The sequence below is a fragment of the Saccostrea echinata genome, unplaced genomic scaffold (genome assembly GCF_033153115.1).
Source record: "Saccostrea echinata isolate AGI-Se365-2 ecotype Australia unplaced genomic scaffold, CSIRO_AGI_Sech_v1 ptg000054l, whole genome shotgun sequence".
NCBI classification, from domain to species: domain Eukaryota; kingdom Metazoa; phylum Mollusca; class Bivalvia; order Ostreida; family Ostreidae; genus Saccostrea; species Saccostrea echinata.
Window position 1 is genome coordinate 17,684,375 of NW_026889803.1, and position 23,762 is coordinate 17,708,136.

At 32.6% G+C, this 23,762-nt stretch overlaps 2 protein-coding genes and 1 long non-coding RNA gene across 3 annotated transcripts; 2 read left to right on the forward strand and 1 right to left on the reverse strand.

Annotated features, from left to right (window-relative positions):
- The first annotated feature begins 393 nt into the window (after positions 1 to 393).
- Positions 394 to 2,344, forward strand: LOC133206297 (uncharacterized). Its single transcript, XM_061342246.1, has 5 exons — positions 394 to 509; positions 686 to 835; positions 1,200 to 1,339; positions 1,590 to 1,796; positions 2,098 to 2,344. The coding sequence occupies exons 1-5, from the start codon at positions 394 to 396 to the stop codon at positions 2,274 to 2,276; spliced, it is 792 nt and encodes a 263-aa protein (XP_061198230.1). The 3' UTR covers positions 2,277 to 2,344.
- Positions 2,345 to 4,453: 2,109 nt separating this feature from the next.
- On the forward strand, positions 4,454 to 10,541 carry LOC133171872 (uncharacterized). The gene is made up of 3 exons (XM_061306663.1): positions 4,454 to 4,527; positions 9,675 to 9,829; positions 10,360 to 10,541. Exons 1-3 carry the CDS (start codon positions 4,454 to 4,456, stop codon positions 10,539 to 10,541), a joined length of 411 nt encoding a protein of 136 aa, XP_061162647.1.
- A 2,989-nt stretch (positions 10,542 to 13,530) lies between these two features.
- On the reverse strand, positions 13,531 to 19,162 carry LOC133171700 (uncharacterized). The gene is made up of 3 exons (XR_009718850.1): positions 19,011 to 19,162; positions 16,551 to 16,751; positions 13,531 to 14,136 (listed from the first exon to the last, which is right to left on the reverse strand). It is a non-coding gene; the product is annotated as an uncharacterized LOC133171700 (long non-coding RNA).
- Between the last annotated feature and the right edge of the window lie 4,600 nt (positions 19,163 to 23,762).

Sequence of the window (23,762 nt, forward strand, 5' to 3'; positions counted from 1 at the left end):
CCTTTGAATATTTTCTTATATTGGATGTATTCATTGCCAGTTTTTTAAATTGGTTAATACAGTGGGTTTTTTTTAACTTTTCTTTCAGATTTATTATTTATGAGATACTTTTTGTGTATTTGGAACTTCTATATTTGAACTTGATATTAATGTTATTCATTTTTTTTAAGCCATGGTCATAAAGTTTTAATGAAAATAAATCAAGCATATTTGTATTTATACAAATTCATGTCGTATATTCAATTTCAATGTATGTACTTTCAATCACCAAAGAGCAAAAACTGAACCTTCTCATTTAACAACATTCTGATTAGTTAATTGCTAACAGAAACATGCACTTTGTGAATTTTATTTCATACTGAAATATTTCTGATTTAATTTATTTGTGCAGCAATGCACTGGATATTATCAAAAGAGGCTGTGACAGAGGATATTCCTGTTGTCCTGATACAAGATATATTCCAAAGCAAAGAATTTTTGAATGCTGAATGCAAAGAATCCTTTTTAAGGTATGTTTAAACCTAATAATCTGATATCGCTCTTAGATTAAACTGTTTCAATAATATTATAATATCAAATTAACTTACACAATCCCATTGTACATATCTCAGGGTTTTTTTTCATGAAATGTTATGTATAGCTTCTAACAGAATCATTTTACACTATCTAAAAACCATGATTTTAGGGGGAAGCTTACAATGTCGCCAGAGAAAGTTATTCAAACTGCATGGATTACTATAGGACAGCGAGAAAATATTATGTGGGCTAAAGTTCGCAAGCTTCGTTTCACAGCTTCAAATTTTGGACAAATTGTTACAGCAATTCGAAAAAACAGGTATAATTTTTAATGAACACTCCGTGCATGTCTCCTCAACCACATAAGTAAAGATGCATAATTAAATGTTTAAAGATACATAGTGTATACATGATTATCAGTTTTCATGAATTTTGTAAATCACACACTTTTGAGGATATGTAAATTCTTCAACAGTAGCCCTGACCATGTTTGAAAAAGCCATGTTTCTTACTTATTGATCTTCTGATTTTGTGGATCTGGTAAATAACAAAATTGACAAAAAATGGTGTTATTCAAATAATGATTAAACTACAGTAGTTTAATTTAGGGATCTGTTTTTCTATCTTTTTTTTTTAAATAACAAGATTTAGAGCATTCAAAAATACATTTGAAATATTTTTAGGTTAAATGTGTCCTTGAAAAAGAGACTACTGAGTGCATACAACTTGGAAAAAAGAGCACCAATCCAGTGGGGGCTTGCCCATGAAAAGACTGCAATACAAGAATACTGCAAGCTCTTTGAAGTAAATGTTTTAGAGACAGGTAAGTTTTATAAGGATAGTAATAGTTTATCAAGTTTGAAATTTCTATCATTCTTGTGCAATTTTCATTTGTTAAAAATTATGTCAGTCTTGATAGATTATTTACCAATAAATAAATTATATTGATATCCTGCCTTTAAATGTTTAAGTCACATTATTATCATGAAAGTTGAGAAAAAAAAAATACAGCACTTATTGTTGCCAAACAGATACAACTTCTTTAAATGATTGAAATTTAAATATTTTCACAGGAATATGGCTTCATGAGTCTGAGGTACTTGGAGCCTCTCCAGATGGTTTTGTCCAAGGAAGTCCAAAGGATATTACTGAAAGAGTGCATCAACAAGAAAACAAGTCAACATTAGTGTCACCTGACATTGTTGAGGTGAAATGCCCATTTTCTGCCAGATCAATGACAATCAAAGAAGCTTGTTCAAATGTTAAGGATTTCTTTCTTGGTAAGCTAGCTAGTTTTACAGAATTAAAAAAAACTCTGAATTTATATTGTAAGGGATTTAATCTTGAATTGCTCACATGATTTAAGTATATTGTAATACATGTATGAATATATACATGTATGCATACTTCTTAGGCATTATTAAAAGGTTTGATAGATGAATTATTAATGTTTATTGTAAGATTTAAGTAACTTGCACTACATTCTGAATATTATTGGAGTGCAATTATGTCAAAACATATTGTTTACATGCTGTCTCCACCATTCCATGTCAATAAATGAAATTTTATTTACGTTTTTAGATTGTAATCCAAGTGAAAGTTCACTCCACCTCAGGACAAAACATGATTATTGGCACCAGATCCAAGGACAGTTGTACCTGACAGGAACACAGTGCTGTGATTTAGTAGTGTGGACTCAGACATTCAAGTTGTTCGCATTGAGAAAGATGTGTCATGGTCACCAAACATCTCGAGCATGATCGAGTTCTATTATAAAGTGTTTCTGCCAAGTTTGTAATATTAAGGACTCATAGTGGTTAACAAATGACCCGTCGGATTTTGAAGTTTTAAACTATTATTTTGTATAGAAAAGATCCATATATTTTAGCTTTAAAATATTTAGATATTTTCTGATATCTTTATACAGAACTTTTCTTCTTAAAAAAGATCAATACATCCTTTAAATGGCCACAACCATCCAGTCCTTTTAAATGATTCCAAAATTTTTATTTTCATTATTTCAACATTCTTTTTACAAGACCATTAGTATACATGTACAATTATTGTTTGCTGAATCATTATATAATTACAATAACTGGCAAAGGCCCAACATATGCAGAACAGATTATTTTTATAACATATCAGAATATTAAAATTCATATCAACATAAAAGGAAAAATTCTGAGACCCAAGATAGTGCATTTTTTCTGTAGGATGTACATTTGTTAATGAATGAGTGAGTTACACTCAGCACTATCATAAATATACTATTTATTAAACAAAAGTTAGCCGTCAGAGTATTTGAAATTTTTGAAAAATTCATTCTATGAAAACATATATACAAAATTCTTTCAAAAATTGATCTCAAATGATTACATGTATATTTTTAGTAAGCTGGGGAAAAAAACTTTGTATTTATGCTGCAGTGGTACAATATAACAAAGTCTTTCATGTACATGATGTATTGGAATAGATAAGTGTTGACCTTTTTCTATGGCAAGATTGTGTGAACTAATCTTAAACTACTAAAAACTGATCTTTTTACTTTTCTCATAAATATATCAACATATGAAGATCATTTAAAATTATCAAAAAGAACGTGATAAAATTTTAGCTTTGATGGAATTCAATAGATTTGTATTACCTTTTTTAAGCACTGGTCTGTAAATCTTTGTTTATATGTCCATTGTATAATGAATAAACATTATAAATGATATGATGGCTCAAAAGCTTTTTTTAGCCATACCACATAATTAAAGTACCCAACTTTACATGTATATTATCAAACGTGCATGGTTATGTGCATAGAAAATCAAGTACATTGTACTACCTAGACATTTGCAGATTCTAGATATACATGTATAGTTAGTTATATATAAATAACATTGACCTACTGAGTAGGTTCTTCAATGTCATACTTTTCTGCAATCTCTTTCAAAAGGGGGGCTTGCAAATTCACAAGGGCCACACAAAGTTGAAATATTTTGGTGGATAGGTGTCTATACTGTGATGGTATATGACTCAGAATTTCAAAGTTCTTTATTCTCTCGTTTGCCCGCTCTACGTGGATTCTGCTTCTTCCTATTTTATAACATAACTGAGCTTCCTCCTTTGTGAAATGAGACTTGTTGGTAAGAAAAGGTGGGATATTAAGGGTTACGCCATTTGGAAGTTTATCAAATATATTGAATCCTTTGTCGGCCAGTATCATATCACCAGCTTGCAACTTCTCTAAGATGCCACAATGGTCCACAATTGCAGCATCGGAGGTTGATCCAGGATACAGATCTGAACAGAAGACAAGATGTATTTGAAGTTGCAGCAAGAAATCAATACGCTCAAGCTAAGAAAACCATCCATGGTATCCATTGTCGGTCAGTTAGGTCAGTTATGGTCAACGGGATAATTGATTAGTAATAATTCAGTACAATGAGAAGCAATCATACTTATCCACACCTCAACACACACAAGGTAGTGAACAGTTACTCAAACAATGGAAATTCATCTTTTGTTGTCTTGTTCAAAAGCTGCAGTGTTAGAAGTATCTTTGATTTGGATTGTTTTTTGTTTTTTTTTTGGATAGCCCACATTACATATATGAAATTGAATGGTCAAATACTTGCAACTTTTTTGTTTATTTCTTACAAAAATACATTTCTATGAAAAACTGCATATAAATAGCTTTATCAAGCTATTTTGAATAGCTTAATAAAGCTACATGTATACAGCTATTTCAAGCTATATAGCTAAATCAAGAGATTGTGCTGGACCTGTGTACATTATTGTAATTGTGCTTGAGCCAGTAAATTCATAATATTTGTATTTGTATAACTACGATTTAATGATACCTTTTTGGTGTGGCAACATCAGGAAAACATCCAACGTTTTTACTATAACTAAATATAGTTGGGCCGTTCTCCTTTTTGCCGTCCACAAAATGGCAGCTACAAATCCTGTCATTAGGATTATAATCCCTATCCGCTCTCCTGAAATGATGTGTTTTAACGATAAGTAACTATGTTTCGGCCTATAGTGTACTTAATTTTGCATTAAACTCATATACAGTCTTTATTCAATCATTTATTTATACTCTTTACGGATTTTTTTTCCGGTAGCATTTGACATCAGTCTGTTCGACTTTTTATGTATGATTACTTACCTACATCTTTCAACCCATCGTTTCCTTTCTTTGAGGTCGGTTGGAAACCTGTATAGACTGCACTGCAGATTTTTACCGGTCTTGTGCGTACAACCGATGGCAAAACAAAACACCATAGTAGTTCACTCTATTTGTTTACACTGTTGAGGTACCCGGAAGTGGTAAAGCGAAAGTGAAACCAAACGAGACTTACGGACCCTATTTGTGTAAAGGAGGAAACTGCATCAAACTGATCTCGGATAGCTCTTCAATGTTTTGTATATAAAAGTTATAAATTAAGGACATACGCAACGTAGTTTGAACTTTATTGTCTTTTTCCCTGGAGTTGAAGAGTTCCAATACTTAAAGGAATTGTGTGCTACATTTGTATGTGTATATATACTGTTGTACACTTCTTCTAAAACAAGTTTGGATAAACAAAACATCTAGAATATGTGTTTTGTAATTTTTGTGTATTTTTCTTTGAATTATACAAGAATTTTCATCAATTGATATCTTTTCAAAACCCCTGGTAATGCATGCTGATTTTTTGTCGACGAACATCCGATGGCACTATAATCTTAAATTAAGAATATCTTGAAAAATTATCAGTAGGTAAGATACGTTGCGTATGTCCTTAAACCACAAAGATACACAATGCCTATTATATATTATTTCTTGTATTGTTTGTGCAGAGGCTGAGCTTATATACATATGAATGATGTTCTGTATATTTATTGACAAGGATGATAAAAATTTTCATAAAAATTAAAAATGTAATTTGTAATTTAATTACTTACTTTTGCAAAGTTATTGTAATTTAATTAATTACACATCTTAGAAAGCCTAATTTAATTGTAATTTAATTGAAGAACAAGATGTGTTTGTGAAACACTGTGCCCCCGTATGGCAGCTTATGTCGAAGGTTAAAGTTTCTCAAATGCAAGTCAAAATCCAGGTCAAAAGTTAAAAAGTGTTGATACCCAAAGAAAGATCTTGTCTCGAGGAAAACACCTGTGAAATTTGAAAGACCTAGATACAACTGTTCAAAAGTTATGGTGAAGGTTAATTTTTTTTTAAATAAAAGTCAAACGTCAAGGTCAAGGTCAAAGTGGCTGGTATCCAAAGGAAGATCTCGTCACAAGGATTACATATGTGAAGTATGAAAGCCCTAGCACCAACCATTCAAAAGTTATGGCCAAGGTTAAAGTTTTTCAAAAGTAGGTCAAACTCCTAGGTCAAGGTCAAAAGGTCAAAGTCGTTGGCATTCGAAGGAAGGTCTTGTCACAAGGATTACATGTGTGAAGTATGAAAGCCCTAGCTCCAACCATTCAAAAGTTATGGCCAACGTTAAAGTTTTTCAAAAGTAGGTCAAACTCCTAGGTCAAGGTCAAAAGGGTCAAAGTGGTTGATATCGAGAGGAAGGTCTTGTCACAAGAAATACACAGGTGAAGTTTGAAACCCTAAGCACCAACTGTTCAAAAGTTATGGCCAAGGTTAAAGTTTTTCAAAAGTAGGTCAAAGTCCAAGGTCAAGGTCAAAAGGTCAAAGTGGTTGATATCCAAAAGAAGGCCTTGTCACAAAGAATACACATGTGAAGTTTGAAACCCCAAGCTCCAATTGTTCAGAAGTTATGGCCAAGGTTAAAGTCTCATAAAATTTTGCAAAAGTGGGTCAAATTCCAAGGTCAAGGTCAAATATGATGGTACCCAAAGTAAGGTCTTGTCACAAGGAATACACATGTGAAATATGAAAGTCATAGCTCCAACCAATCAAAAGTTATGGGCAAGGTTAAAGTTGACAACAGACAGACAGACAAACAGACAAACGGACAAACAGACTAACAAACAGACAAACAGGACAAAAACAATATACCCCCGGGATCTTTCGATCCGGGGGCATAAAAAGTCAAATTAATTGTTATTTAATTACTTTTCAAAAGATTAAAGATCAAGATTACTTGACCCCATCCCTGGCCCAGGCTATACCTTTGTAATGAAAATTATTGACAGCTTAACTTCGTAGTACAAAGATTGCTCATAAACTGAGGGTGTGTCATGACATTGATAAAAGTCAGTCATTTAGTTAAGTTCAAGGTCACTGGTAGAAAAGTAAAATTTTTGTCGTCCGATCTACAATTTTTTTTTATGAGGAAACCTTGGAAGTTCATACTTAATACAAAAATTGCTTATGGCCTATTTAAGTATACAAAATGAAAAAATAAATAAATTAAGTTTATTAAAAGATTCGAAAAAATAGGTATATGTTTTAAATTAATTTGTCTATTTGTTGTAATGGTATTTTTCGAAAGACCTTAATGTCAACACTCGCCACCTTCTGATCACGAAGATGCTAAGTTAGACTTTGGCTTCCCTTAGAATTAGAATATTATATTATGTCTCCATACTCAGTTATGAAGGGGATCTCAATTTTTCTGAATAAAGTAACGCCAAAATTTTCCTACTTGAATTTAATAGACTTAGCAAAGTGAAAGTGGTATGTTGTAAAGGGATTCAAATCACGAAATGGAACACTCGAAGTATTTCCGAAGGAAATTATTTTTATCCTCCGAGATTTTCTCCCTTTCAGGCTGTTTTATGGAGAAAATTTATCGCCTCTTTTTAACCCATACATATTTTTTTCGATCACTAATAGTCTATGATAGCACACACGTTTTGTACTTCGATCCCGAATAACAAATATATACGTTGCATATCATGGAGAGTGATATCTACAAAAGAGGTATTATTATTCCATCCAAATAAAAACAAATGTTGCAGGTGAGATTTAATACTTTTAACAGTATGCTTATGTGTATCCTATTTTAATAATGTAATAATTTTACAATTATAAATGCTTTTAATTACTGCTTTAAAAATATTTCCTTTTTAAATGGCTTTAATGTATATTGCTGCAATTTCTAAAACATTTCATAAAATAAATATCATTTTCATCAGTAAGTAACATTTTTAATGGAAGCCTCCATCCATAACTGGTGAATAATTCCATCTGACAAAAAGAAATATACCTCCAACGATCATAATTACATTACTGGGGTAATCTTGATTCTAAAATAAAAAATGAAATGTCAACATAAACATGATAAACTGATAAATCGCCCCCGTATCAGTGGTTGCGCGTTGAAAGCATCAAATTTACGACGGGAATGTAATATAAACATACCTAAACTAAGAATATCACATCTTCACAGTTCAGATAAATAAAATAAATTTGTGTTCATTTTTTTATCTGCTTTTAATTTTGATTTTTTTCTTTTGTATGGTTTACTTTCCTCAATTTTTTCTAACAAGGGTGTTTTTAAGTGTCGGTATTTTCACTGCATTTGAAGGCTTATGGCAATATTTGTTGCTCACAATTATAGAATATGTCTTGTGATTACCTTCTTCATAGAATCCATTTTAATCTTAAAATGGTTATTTTATCATGTTATATTTTAAATTCTTTATATATACATGGCAATTAATGATGCACATTAAAAAAGAAGAGGCCAAAGGGCTTTAACGGTCACCTGAGTATAACACAACAAGTAAAGGATCCAATGTTGTTTAACGTCCCTCTCGAGAATTTTTCACTTATATTGATATAAAGTATCCAAAAAATATCCAGACAGTATAAAACAGACTGCTAGATGAAGCTATGTTGCCAAAAGACAAAAGAAATATATTGATCAGGGATCAGAGGAATAATAAGTCTAGTATTTAGTGTCAACTCATACAGTAGAGCTACTTGCCCACAACGGTCATTCTCACTATGCAGACTGGACTGAAAATAGACCAATCACGTTGGCCTCTCTTTGTCTTTGCTGTTCATTTAATATGATGTTATTTTTGTCTCGATATTATTTATTTATTACTTACAAGTACTTTTTGTATTATTCAATTAAAATTCTTGCCTAATTCTTGAATTCTTTTAACTTTTCAATTACATTATCTACAGTGATAAATTATCATAGGAGCCTTGGTCAGCACCAGAACACTTGAAAAAGTGGACTAGAATTTAAAACATCTGGTAAATATATACTCTTGCTTATAACAATATTACAACTTATTTAGAGCATCGGTTTTTGATGAACGGCGTTGTCATAGTTACAAAAAATAGAAATTTCTGTGATAATCCATTGAAACGTTACTCCTCTTGCAGTTTTGGTCCGATTTCAATATAACCTGGCACACAAGTAGACTACACAAAAATACATAAATCAGTGGTGGTGTTCCAATCATCATTTATTTTACAAACGTAATAGTTTTTAATCCGAATATTCCATTATATTATCTTTTAAGAACTGCGAACGATAGTATTGTTCTTCTGCCTACCTCTAAGTCAATTTTCAAAAGTTAACATATTTGAATGGTTTTTCATATTTATATAAATATCATAAAAATTACTTATTTTGGGAAACAAAGAGAGATAACTCTATAATTTTGGTAAAACTTGTGTTTTTCACTAGAGAAATCAACGGAAAATATTTTTACCCCCCCCCCCCCCAAGAAACAAAAATTCCTGTTTACAGGTAATATGAATTGTTATTTCACAAATTCATACCAAAGCTTTTTGCGTTTCACGGGGGGGGGGGGGGGGCATATTTTTAAAGACGAAATGCCCATTTTTTTCACCAATTTCGAAGGGGTTTACAACTTAAACGTAGTATTTTATGAATTACATGTTTAATTTTATATGCGTAAAACATAAGGAAAGATTTAAAGATTATTTATCCATATCCAAGAATATTTTAAAATATGCTGATGCTTCCAAGCCTGATTTCAATGGAAAACATCGTCTACCCCCTTATAAAAAGAGCTGGAATTAAGAGAAATTAACTATTTAACACTGGTATTAAAATTATCAATCAATTACCATTGAACTCTTCTTTGCAATCAACAACGATTTTATGGCCAAAATGTCATTAGTATTGAATTAAATGGGTGTAAAATGTAGGCGGAAGTCGAGAGTTAGCGTGCGTAGTTCTATATTTGTGTGTATCGTAACAGTAATGGCGCAGACGAGAAGACACCTACTTCCATACCCGGGTAACGAAGCACCGGGTATGGACGTACTTTGCATTCAATAAATTAAAAGATGGACCAGCTACCAAAGCAAATTTGGACATGACAAAAGCTGTATGCAGGCTATGTATAAAGGAATATTCCTTCAAAGGTTAGCGTTACTTTACCTGTTTACTGTCAATAATTGTATCACTGTGCATTACGATATATATGACTCTAGTTTAGTTTCAGAAATAAATAAAAACGTTTTTTTACAATAAAAAACTAAATTTCTTTTGTAATCTGCCTTTGTTGAATATTGATTATGCTTAATTATCACAAGTAAATGAAGCATTCGTTTAGATGTTATTTACTCGGCCCACATTTTATTTTGAAATGAATCAAAATGACTTTCCCTTTTTTGTGGGTTGCACCGATGGCCCATCAAAAGAGGATAATAAATCATGGCTGCATTTTCAAGCAAAAATTTAAGATTGCCGATTTTTTTTTTTTTAGGAAATACAATAAACTTTGATTTTCATTTGGATCAGGAACATCCCGAGACCTCTTCCTGCGCGACCGGTACTGATGTACCACCACCACTTCAACAAACCACAATTAACTTTCAGAAACCAATAGAAAAAGTTGAAATGAATGAAACTAAGATCAAAAAAATTTACGAATCACTAATGAAGCTTTTAGTTGGTAAAGTTTTACCCATAAGTCTTGTGGACTCTGAGTATTTTCAACATCTTGTGAATTTGTGGAATCCAAAATACGAAATTCCAAGTCGAAAAACTATAACTACAAAACTTGCACAAAAGAAAGATGAAATGAAAGTGAAGTTGATAGGTGAGACAGGCAATTTAGATGACATAGTCTAACACATGATGGGTGGACAAACATAAATACTGAGAGTTATTGCACAGTCACTAGCCATTATATAAATGATGAGTGGGATATGCGTAGTGTCGTACTAGAAACCAAAAAAATAAATAACGGGGAGTCACACGGCAGAAAATATAAAGACTTCGCTTCTTGCAACAAAAAATACTTGGAAATTGCCAGTGCCTACTGCAGTGATCGATAATGCTGCAAACGAAAGGAAAGCTTTTGAGCTTCTTGAATGGCCCAGATTCGGTTGTTATGGCCATAGGATTAACTTAAGGGAGTATGGTACTGACAAGTCCTAATTTCAGAGTAATTAAAACTCTAAAACATCCACATAAAATGAAAGAAGTACCTTTATATATTTCATAAAATATTATAAGAAAAGGTTCTAGTGAGTAAATCTAAAATTATGATGCACTAAAATAAGGGGAGTAACTCTGTATGATAAAGTGATATTTTTATAACCAATTTTTAAAAAATTGAGAACAACAATAAAAACAACATAAATTTTTTTTTTTTGAAAAAGATATCATCCACAATATTGAAATTTTAATTTCAAAACAAAATAGTGCAAGAAAAAAGCCAAAAAGACAAATTAATTTTGATTCATTTATATCATGACAATTTATTGGGAAAATGGGTTCATGTATATGTACAACGTATTTTTTAATAATGAAAGAATAATTAAAAGTTTGATATCTTATGCTATATTTATAGTGATTTGCTTGCTTTACAAATTGCTAATAAAAAATTATAATGTTAGTGTGTAGTTTTGGAGAAATGTGCTCCCGAATTTCCTGACCCGAATTTCCTCTGCTCAAAAAGCTGTTATAAAATGTTAAAATAATGAGATTGCAATTTATTTACTTGCTTATAGTTTCTAACTCTCCTGATTTTGTCGTTTTAAACTCAAATTTTTATTATAGTTATTATTTTTCTCTAGTGACACGGCGGGCAATGCTTTTCACCAGATTTTTGCCGAACAATCTGAAAAGCTTCCGATTTCCCGGTTTGGTTTTGTACATTATCGTGTACACGTCACTTCCAGTTTGCAACTCGTACACAAAATGCCGAATCGGAATCAAAGTTGAAAGTAGACTTGGAGGAGGTGTTTACAATTATCTATGAATTGTTTTGAACAAAAAAAAAAAAATAGAATTTGAAACTCCGGCTTATAATTTCTAACGTTTTAGTGGAACGGATGAAATAAAGTGAATTGACGAAGACAGAATGCTCGAGGCTTATTGTACATTCGTTCTAGTATATCTGATATGTCTCCATGTTTAATTTTAATTAATAATAAATCTTTGTCTTGAATGAATATTTTCCATCTTCAGCAATATTGAAAGATTAGATATGATTCAGTAACTATTAATTTACCAGCTATTAAACCCAGGTCCGTAGAATGCGGGGGGGGGGGGGGGTTCTGAGTAAAGTATATTGTTCTAGTAAATTTTCCCTTAGATGCTAGTTGCTCCAATGTCAAGCACTAGCAAATTCCAGGATTTGGATAGTGAAATTATTTGTTTTTTTTTCAATATTTGCTTGTCAGATTTTTGAGAAATATTGCCCCCTTTTTTTGGTCTTTTTTTCCTTTATCAGATTTTTTTGGGAAGTTGCCCCCCCCCCCCCCCCCCCGTTTTTTTGAAATTGTTGCTACAAGTCTGACTAAACCATCATACATGCTGTTGAAGCGAGGGAAAATAGTGACACCACCACAATATACTACACTGTACTTTGCTATGCATGTGTACAATATGGTGTAGAGTAACAGCAATATTTAACAAAATCAGATAAAGTTTTAAGAGGTAAAACCACAAAGTACAAAAATAGTCCTTCACTAAAATAGATGAACTTATGTTTTATATTTTGAAGGGTTTTAAACTATTTATCTTAAATATCTTTTTCTAGTTTTCTTTTTATGGTTAAAATAACCTTTGTTTCTCTAATAATAAGTATCATAAGTTTACAAGTCAAGCAGCAGGCTTGTAGCAACGGTTTCAAAAGTTTGGGGGGGGGCACCTTCCCCAAAAAAAATCTGTCAAGCAAAAAAAAAACTAAACTCACCAAAAATAGGGGGAGGGGCAACTTTCCAAAATAATCTGATGGGCAAAAAAAAAAACCAAACTAATTAAATGTCCATTTCGTGGAAATTGACAGTGCTTGACCTTGTAGCAATGGGGGGGGGGGGGCGGCAATCACTATAGCAAACTACTTATACTCGGAAAAAGTAGGTCCCCCAGCATTCTACGGGCTTGAGCAGCTTTGTAATACTGCACCTGACATAACTCTCACACACTGACAGGAGCTTATAAATGAAGATAAAAACTTACAGTACATGATGTGAGGCAGCTTATTACCTCCTCAATGTAACCATATGCATGAGGGACAGGAGATTATTAATACAAGAAAGTTGTAGGAGATTATACACTCATGACATTGGGTCAGATTATGACACAGATTTGAGTCATAAGCAATCTAGTATCAACTACCAATTAGCCTCCATTTGAGAGTAATAGACCAGGTACAAATAATAACCTTTTCTGCCAGAAGCCTTGAACTTGCTGGAATGACCTTGAGTCAAGGTCAGTTACTCAATACACACATGTAACCTTAGGTTATATGCAATATTTATGATCAGTATGAGCATCTCATGTTCTCCATACAAAATACAGGAATTCAATGTTATTCTTAAAATGACATTTAACTTGATAAAAGGATCTTGAGTCAAGGTCATGGCATGCATTTGGGTCATTAGCAGTCCTTGTGTGCCATTTTCATCATTTTTCCAATGGAAAACCTTGTTAAAATTAAGGAAGATGAATTTCCCAGGTTCTACTCTTTTTTTTAACATGCAGTGTATTTAGCATCTGTTCATACAATGATATGGTAATGAAATAATTTTTATAATGAAACGTATTTAATATTGCAAAATTCATGAGAATCAAAATACATTAACATATTGAAAACTTATTTGCTCTATCTACAATTAAAAAAAAAAGAAAAATAATTTGTAATTTGACCAAACTTAAATTAATGAAAACTTATTACATTTAGTACCAAACACTGACATTGTATCTAAAAATGATGCTACAGACATGGCAAATTCTGATAACACCAATAATGTATCCACAACTGATGTCATGGACATTTCAAACAGACTGAAGATATATGACTCTTTTCATATAAAACTCTGGGGTCTTTCAACTGAAAAAGTCTGCATTCTGAGATAGAATCCACTTTACTTTTTATAACGAGTCACACACAGTTTTCAATTCATTTCTTCCATCAATAACTCCATATCGAATTTGTTGATAATGCCAGTTTTAAACTGCATTCGATAATACTGGGACATCATAGGAAATGGTAGTGTATCCAGTGACTACACTTTTCTTGTCGTTACTCAAAACTTTAGTCTAATTCTGATTGTTACAAGAGAAACTTCTATGTTCACTTGTTATTGTACACCTTCATTCCATTTATTTTTAGACCTGTAATTTTGTCTGCCTGTTTATTGATTGTTCTTTGTGGAAAAAGTTGAAAACTTTTCTCGTCTCATTGCTGATATGATCATGATGTTCCCGCTCTCTGTAAGAAACAATAACCTTGTTTTAGTTATTAGTTCAGGTGATAAAATAATTTTCATTTTAATAACAATCAAATGATCTTGTCCACCTGATCTAGTCAATACAGGCTTACAGAATGGCTGTGTGTGTTGGGGGGGGGGGTCTGTCCTCCTAACTTTTTTCTGAGAATAGTATTTGGCTATAGAGTAAATTTTCATTAAGATGTTGGTTGCACACACACACACCCCTTTTCTTTTTTACTAGAGGTCTGCATCAATAAACTTGTTACATGTATATGGGCAGTTAGTGATTTCACATACCTAAACCTGTTGGCTTTATTTCAAACATGAAATGTTTAATAAGTTAATAACTATGAAACATACAAGTTGTATGTCCCTATGGTACTATCACCAAGATTTTTGAGTTGTCATGGGTGATAATTCTGAAAAAGATGACCAAGGCTCTGAATAAATTTTACGTTCTTTATTGTTGAGTTTCCAGCAAAAAGTGACGCGCTGGGCACTCGAAACAAAAATCGGCCTGGTCAAGGTAGGGCTCCCCAGAGGGATAATCATAAAAACCACACAGGTAAACAAAGATACATATACCCAAATTTCCTCTCGAGGGCCTCTTGAAGAAAACAAACTTAAAAGAGCAGTTTGGACAAAGGATCCTAATCCAATGACATGACACTAATTGAGTCGAGTGGACATCAAAAGAATCACTTAATTGAATTGCATGGCTTTGCGTAAAAGTTATTTGTTGATAAATAAAATGGAATTTCACCTTGCCTAAAAATGTGTGATTATTTACAAAACTTCTTAACTTTATGGCTTGGGGATAAAATAAGTGTAAATGGTTCTTTGCAAAAATGAAGAAAGGATTAAATGAGGAAAGTTCTGTAAGATGTCAAATGGAAATAAATTTATTCTAAAAACATATCAAAGGGTCAATGAGACCTGATGATAGTACTATAAATAAACAATAATTAAGTATGTTTGTATTTATGTATAATTCATAATATTTAATGTCAAACCTAATATACCAGTTAGTATTCATCAAACAGTTACAATTCTTGCATATGGTTAGTGATGGGAAATTGGGATTTTTTCATAATTGATTATTGGAATAATGGGATGCACTATAATCGAAAAAAAAATTGATTAATTTCAAATATTATAATTCTTCAATTTCAAATGTAGAATAAATTGTTTAGAAATTCTGGAGTGATTTCCAAAATACATTTTTGAAATAATTTGTATCATTGGGTTCATTTATTAGATTATTATTTAGGATTTAGTTAAAAATTCAAAGAAGAATGAATCAAAAATCAAAGGAATAATTTGCTTTTAACTAATATTTTGAGTAATCGATTATCTATAATCGGGAACAATTTTGATTAGATAATTGATTTAATCGATTAATCGTTACATCACTACATATGGTACTTTAAACTTTATCTAAAACTTGTCATGGGTATCAACTATGATATACATGTATTTGTCTAAAAGTGACACATAGGTCTAATTGACTGATTACATGTATTTTTATGTTTTTCTTCATACTGTAATATATCACTTCATGTATAAAATACAATTTACTTGCTTACTAATTGTGAAATCTAGCCAATTATCAAAGAAAATAATCTAGTAAGTAAAACCAAGAAAAATGATTGGTTAAACCTGCTTTGTTTCCACTTTTATCATGTTCATGCTGGAAAAATTTAGAGTACCGGTAGGTACTGGTAGGCATATTTTTAATTTTTTTTTTTTTGCGTGGACTTTTTAAAATAAAACAACCAAGTAACACTGATGTCCAGTCTATGCGAAAGTTTTTTGGACCACACAGGACATTGGGTCCTTTGTAATCAATGAACACACAGGACCGAATCAATTTTTGTTGGACCAAAAAACCTAATGTAAAAAAGTGAAACACGTGAAAATGCAGAGTAGTAAGCCTAACACCTTTTCTTTTACAAGGGATTGCTCCCGCATAGTACTGTAGATGGTCCATACAGTTTTAATCACCTTCATTTACGTATTTGGATTTGTGAGAAATTTTTTACTTATAACAAACATTTACATGACTCCCCATCAAAATAATAATGCTCAAAACTGGACATAGACACATCGGACATTCTGGTCCGGTGTAAAAAATGACGCATCGGACCAGAGGCACTGCACATCGGTCAGGTCTGACGGTCCGATGTCTTTTGCATAGACTGGATGTCAAAGAAATAGTGTTTTATTTATGGTGGAAATTTTTTATACATGCTATTATTGGGGAATTTAAAATGAATATTCATATTTTTCTTGAAAAAGCATTTTGAAAAATTAGGGTCAGCTACAAAATAGGGTGGGTTCACTGGGTTGTGAAAGTGGAAACAATTTTGCCTAACAACACCACAGCCTAACATTTTGACAAATGTAAATGTACCTTAATGATAGCTGATGATCCATAAGTTAGGATATCCACAGCATGAAAGAGCTGCTGAAATGGCATGGACATTTTAGAGCATCTGTCATATCACTCCCAGTTCCATAACCCTCCTTCCAAGTTTCCAGATAGCAGATATTAAGGGTTCCAGATCCTGTTCCATCTCAACTTCATGTTCAATGTCCACAATATTAGGGATACCTACATGTATTCAAATAATATACATGTACTACTAAATCTATATAGCTGAGATTTCTTCCCTATCACTGCATATATGTAAATGTAGATGCAGTATATACAAAATGAGTGTTTTATTTTATTTTCATATTGTGTGGTCTACATGATTATGATTGAGTTTCACATACTCTATAATATGTATTGATGCTTTTAGCTTTCATGAACTCAGAAGAAAATTCAATTAAAAAAAATGATTATAGTCAAAATTGCAATTCAGACACTCCACCATCAACATAACTTGGAAATTAATAAGGAAAGAAATAATCTTAATAAAAAGAAAAGTCCTGTTTTAGGCCAAAGAATTTAGTGGTAAGTATCTGGTTTATGGATGATTATCTTCCTTCATACAGAGCAATACTTAGAGCAATGAAAAATAACAACTCATGTGATAATCTCGCTTTACAAGAAAAATCTGTCTATGAAAAAGTACATGCTAGATATTGTAAAACAGTTCTAGGACTCAACAAAACAGCATGCAACATTTCATCATTGTGTGAACTAGGTAGACTTCCAGTTTCTTCTTTTATTAAAACTCAAGTTATGATGTACTTTGTACGACTAAACTCTCAGAATGTAAACCCCATGATTGAAGAATCATATAATATCAATATGTCTTTGCATGAAGAGGGATTTTACTCGTGGCATACCCTCGCACTGTCTATATTTAAAGAAAATAATTTAAATAGCAATGACTACAGGAAAAAAAATGATAAATTTGACAACGTTCGAAATTCGGTTAAAAAGAAGTTGAAGAAAATAGTACTAGATAATTATAAAGGCAAAACTATGGAAAAAATATCCAAATTCACAGAAAACTCCAAACTGTATTTGTACAGTAAATTAAAACACAATCTTAATATGGAAGAATATCTTATGCTTGAAAATAGTTTCAAGAATAGACAATTACTAACCAAGTTTCGAACAAGTGACCACTGCCTACTGATTGAAACTGGTAGACATAAGAAAATACCTCGACAACAAAGATTATACACTTCATGTAATGCTATTGATGATGAATTTCATTTCTTTTTACAATGTAATTTGAATATACAAGCAAGGAATATACTTATAAAAACCATGTTAGATAATTGTTCCTCATTCTATCTCAAATCACCCATACAGAAACTTGAATATATACTTAGCCCAACAATTGAAGTTATACCGGCTGTTTTCACTTTTATAAAACAATCATTAGAATTAAGAAATAAAAGGTCCACATCGGTGTAATATATAAGGAGTGAATTACTTAAATTGCGCCTATTGTATAAATACATTCATTGTTCTTTGTTTTGTTTTTTTCTTTTCTTATTATGAATTGTATTGCTTGACCCATATGGGTGTATTATGCAATAAAGAATAATAATTATTTTGTGTTGTAGTGTAGTGAATTTTTTATCTAGTATGTTTTGGAAGAAAATATTGTCTAGACAGTGTCCAACACCTTGCATCTGGTTACCTTCATATTTCATTGAGTTATAACTGTGTCTCATATGACTTGACATTTATAATAAATTATTGTTTCTTTTAATATATTTTCTATGTTTGCTAAATTTAAAAGCATCAATGCATAAATGTAGACATGATACAGTACATGAAACTCGAAACGTTTTTCCAAAATCAAGCGCAGCTGAATAACATTAATAACTTTTTGAATTTTTATTGATTCACCAACATTCCGGAATGCAATCATGTCACACAATATAAAAATAAATTACAAAACAGAATTGTATATAAATCATGTAAATTACCCCCTCATGTGTGCACTGGTAACCAGTGTTATTGTTTTTATTATAATATAGTGTAGTGCTCTTTATCCCTTTTTCGAATCTATATTGCAAACAACAACTAAGGAAGAATATAACAATTTTTAATCTCAAAATCTCTGTTTTTTTTTTTTTTGTTTTTTGTTTTTTTAAAAACTTTAACATGAATCGTCACTAATTGATAATGTTGTGTGTTCAATCTTCTTCTTCTTCTTCCTTTAAATCACAAGCCGCCTTTTGGTGTAATGTCGTGATTGTCACTATGTACACTTGCCCAAAGGGAAACAACGGTCTATTTACAGTACATAAAAACCATTCATGCCCCCAATTCAGAAAAAAGTACCCAGTTCACTCATATATATATATCTTATCTAATACCGGTATTTTGCTGAGCCACAATCACTTTTACTGATTTTCCGAGGTAATGTTAGTTAAATGGTGTCAAATACTAGAGACAAACCTGGGCAGATCGTTTTTGCTAGGCTAGAGTTCTCATGCGTTTGTGATTCGAATGATGGGTTTAATCTTTGCACAGTAATTTTCAGTCAGACGCAGCTCACCATCGCCTTTTTGAGTCAAAGAAGCCTTGCTGTACCGCTGAATAGATTTGGTTGACGAAAATCCTCGTTTTCTCCGCATTTCATTCTTTTCGAAACATCCGTTTTGTTTACATTACCGAAAAGTAAAATAAGTCGTAAAATTACCTCGACTTGTTGTTAGTTTGAATCCAAAGAAATTTTAGTCACATTTTATATGATTTTATATCAAGTATATCTTTAAAATAAGTTGCATTGTAAATTTTATTTCCAACTCTACTAAAGAGATGAACGACATAAGATTCATTTACGTCATTCGGAGTTGCGCGGTGGATTCAAAATCGTCACTACCATACGTCCTTAATTGTGAAAAATGCCCTAACCCTCCCAGAGTTATCAAAAGTCATAGACAAAGGAAGAAAATTGGTAACTTACTTCCATCAGAGTTCAAGTGCAACAGATTTACTATTGGCTAAGCAACAGCTTCTCTTAGCTGATGAACAGAAAGGACACAAATTAATTATGGATTGTGCAACTCGTTGGAATAGCACCTATAATATGCTTGAGAGACTATTGGAACAGACACCTGCAATAATGGCAGTTATAAGTGATTTCAGTTGTTCGGAGTCAGCTGCAAGCACACTGAAGTCGTATTTAAACAATTTTGATGAACTGTCTATGGTAGAAAAAATTGCTGCTGTACTTAAGCCTTTTTTGAATGCTACAAATTGTATTTGTGGAGACAAATCACACACCCTTCACAAAATTGTACCTTTGTTGATGAAACTGTCAAAGTGCATAGAAATAGATCCTAATGACTCTACTTTGATCAAGAAGATTAAAGAGAAAATGCAGTTGGAGCTTCATTCAAGAGCCCATGATAAAGAGCTAGCCCTTATGGCTTGTATGTTGAACCCATTTGCCAAAAACTTGGAATTCTTGCCTGTTGAGGACCGCCTTAATGCACATCAGCTTCTACTAACAAATGCATTCGGAATAGATACAAAAGCCCATAATGGTTAAACAGGAGCAAGGAATTGACATGATGAAAGAGCCTGAGATACCATGTTTAGAGCCAGACATAGATGTACTGGATATGGAGCCAGACTTACTAGAATTGCCAAAACTGAAGCCAGAACACAGCAAGAAAAATAAAGAAATCAGAGTACAGGCAAAGGAAGAAGAGCTGAATCCAGAAAAGGGACCATCTGACACAAAAAACAAAACAAAAATAAACCAAGGTGACATAGATGAATGGTTACAAGATGTTGTGTGTGTTGGAGAATCTGTAAAGCCAGTGAAAAATGTCACTGAGTAGGAAGATACATTGGGGCCTCTCAGTGTGATTCCAACCTAACAATTCTCCAGTGGTGGAAAAACAATGAAATTTATTACCCAAGATTGAGTGTGTTAGCCAAGAAATACTTAGCTATTCCAGCTTCATCATTGCCCGCTGAAAGAGTGTTTAGGTTTGCTGGACATTTGGTCAACAAAAAAAGGGCTCGCTTAAGTCCATCTAGCATTGACAACATAATCTTCATGAACAAAAACGTGGAATACTACTGGTGAAGTTAGCAGCAACTTTGAATTGTGTAGATGACTCTGTTACTGTGTTACATGTAGTCAACATGTTAATATTTCTGATTTTCAAATTTTATTAATGTTAAGTTAAATCTACCAATTTTGTAGAATTTGTTTATCTCAAGAAAAACCCAATAAAACACTCAGATGATATTCATTTATTCTTTCTCAGCAAAATGAACAACAAATACATATGCAGAAAATAGTCATTTACTAATTCTTACCATTTAATTAACTAAATTGATAGACTTTGTAAATGACCGATTACAATCGATAATTAGTTAGTTACAGTAACCCGATCATCGATTATGAAATTCTTACCGATTCTCATCACTATAAATCAGTGCATCGGTTTTTTATTTTGATGAACGGTCTCATGGTTATTAAAAATAGAAATTTCAGTGAAATTCTTTTAAACGCTACTCCTCCTACAGTTTTTGACTGATTTCACTATAAATTGGCACACAAGTACATAGACTACACTAACTCTTTTTATCGGATTTCGATGAGCGGTATTTCCATGTTTATTAAAAACAGAAATTTCTGTGAAGTACTTTTAAAACGGTTCTTTTCCTACAGTCTTGGTCTGATTTCAATATTACTTGGCAAACGAGTAGACTACACTAAGATACATGATTCTATTTATAAGTTGGTCTAGAGTCGCGGGGTAAGGAGTTGTTGAGTGTAGTTATTAAAAATAGAAATTTCAGTGAAATTCTTTTAAACGCTACTCCTCCTACAGTTTTTGACGGATTTCACTATAAGGTGGCACACAAGTAGACTACACTAATTCTTTTTATCGGGTTTCGATGAGCGGTATTTCCATGTTTATTAAAAACAGAAATTTCTGTGAAATACTTTTAAAACGGTACTTTTCCTACAGTTTTGGTCTGATTTCAATATTACTTGTCAAACGAGTAAACTACACTAAGATACATGATTCTATTTATAAGTTGGTCTAGAGTCGCGGGGTAAGGAGTTGTTCAGTGTAGTGAAATAATGTATTTCACTACATAATCAATAGTGCCCTTCCAAATAGAGCCCTCCCCACCTCACAAGAACTCCTGACCATGTGACCACAGGTTTCACAATTTTGGAAGAAGCACCACCACTCACCTGGAAACACCAGAACCCTTACACCTGGGGCCACAAATTTCACAGTTCTAAAAGAAGTACCCTTGGTCATTATAACAATGCACTTTGTTCATCTGCTAAATACCCAGGAGCAGAGAAGATTATCGAAGAGTTAATGCATTTTCAATATAAAAAATAGAGCCCCGCCCTAACACCAGAACCCTGACCTAGGGGACATGAAATTCACAATTTTGGAAGAGGCACAATTGCTCATTATAACGATTTACTTAGTTTCTTTGATCTCATCAGAAGCAAATAGATTATTCTCAAAGAATTATGCATTTTCACTATCTTATCGATAGACCCCTCACAAGAACCCCGATACAGGGGCCACAGATTTCTTACATTTTGGAAGAAGCACCATTGCTTATCATAACTATGCACTTTGTTTATCTGCTAAGTACCCTTGAACAGAGAAAGTTTTTAAGGAATTAATGCATTTCAATACATAATCAATAAAGCCCCAATGTACACCAGAAACCCTTACCCAGGGGCTAAGAAAATTTACAATTTAGGAAGAGGCACCCCTGCTCAAAATTTTCAACTTTGCTTTTTTTTTAATAACCAGGAGCATGCAGAGATTTAAAAAAGGAATAAAAAGCCGGGGGGGGGGGGGAGGGGAGGGACCATGAAATTTACATTTGTTGTTCCTCTTCGCCCAAAGATGCTATAAGCTAAAATTGGCTCAGTCGTTTCAGAGAAGAAGCTGAAAATTTTCAAATGTTAACGCACGACCAATGACGAACGACGACGGACAAAAATAGATAGCAATACCTGAGTGACCCAGCGGACCTAAAAAAACAGAAGTCATTTGAAACTAGAATCATCCTAAAAAGATAATGTACATTGATCTATAAAAAATATGGTTAATTCAAGATATACTAGTATTTTATCCGTTAAATATTTAAACATAACATTTGAAACGAACTTATAAGCAGTTATATGCTAGCATGTAAATTGCATAGAAATACATCAAATGTATTTGTTGAAATCTAGTCATCTGCAATCGAAGAATGTAACCGAGTTTTCCCGAGTGAAAACAAAACTAGAGGTGTTCAAACTAAGAGTGTGATAAAAGCCTTACTCTAATATGACTAACCATCTCCATTCCCGACCTCTACTCTCGCCTCTTTTATGAGATGTTCCTGTCACAAGTGATACACATGATCCTGAAATGTGAAAGCCCATTAACCAAACGTTCACATGTTATGGCCAATGTTAATTTTTTTAAAAAAGGTCAAACTCCAAGGTCAAGGTCAATGCCAAAATTGTTGGTTTCCAAAGGAAGGTCTTGTCACTAGGAATATACATGTGAAGTATGAAAACCCTAACACCATCTGTTCAAAAGTAATGGCCAAGGTTAAAGTTTTTCAAAAGTAGGTCAATCTCCAAGGTCAAAGTTTTTGGTATCTAAAGGAAGGTCTTGTCACAGGAATGCATATGTAAAGAATGAAAGCCCTAGCACCAACTGTTTAAAAGTTATGGCCAAGAATATTTTTTTTCATCGGTAGGTCAAACTCCAAGGTTAGGGCCATAAGGTCAAAGTTGTTGGTGTCCAAAGAAAGGTCTTTTCACAAGGAATACACATGTGAAGTATGAACAGTTCAAAAATTATGACCAAGGTTAAAGTTTTTCGAAATTAAAGTAGGTCAAACTCAAAGGTCAAATTGTCAAAGTTGTTGGTATCCTAAGGAAGATCTTGTCACAAGGAATACACAACTGAAATATGAAAACCCTAGCACAAATTGTTTAAGCGTTATGGATAAGGTTAAAGTTTTTTCAACAGTAGGTGAAACTCCAAGGTCAAGGTCAAAGGGTCAAAGTTGTTGGTGTCCAAAGGAAGGTCTTGTCACAAGAAATACAAATGTGAAGTTTGAAAGCCCAAGGATCAACTTTAAAAAGTTATGGCCAAGGTTAAAGTCTCATAAAATTTTGCAAAAGTAGGTCAAACTCCAAGGTCA

Bases quoted from the DNA above. Each gene is read 5' to 3' on its own strand.
- LOC133206297 (XM_061342246.1), top strand. From the start codon at position 394: ATGCACTGGATATTATCAAAAGAGGCTGTGACAGAGGATATTCCTGTT. The intron at 510-685 runs GTATGTTTAAAC...CCATGATTTTAG, and splicing joins TGCAAAGAATCCTTTTTAAG to GGGGAAGCTTACAATGTCGC. The intron at 1,340-1,589 runs GTAAGTTTTATA...ATATTTTCACAG, and splicing joins AGTAAATGTTTTAGAGACAG to GAATATGGCTTCATGAGTCT.
- LOC133171872 (XM_061306663.1), top strand. From the start codon at position 4,454: ATGGCAGCTACAAATCCTGTCATTAGGATTATAATCCCTATCCGCTCT. The intron at 4,528-9,674 runs GTAACTATGTTT...GTAATGGCGCAG, and splicing joins ATGATGTGTTTTAACGATAA to ACGAGAAGACACCTACTTCC. The intron at 9,830-10,359 runs GTTAGCGTTACT...TGAAGCTTTTAG, and splicing joins AAAGGAATATTCCTTCAAAG to TTGGTAAAGTTTTACCCATA.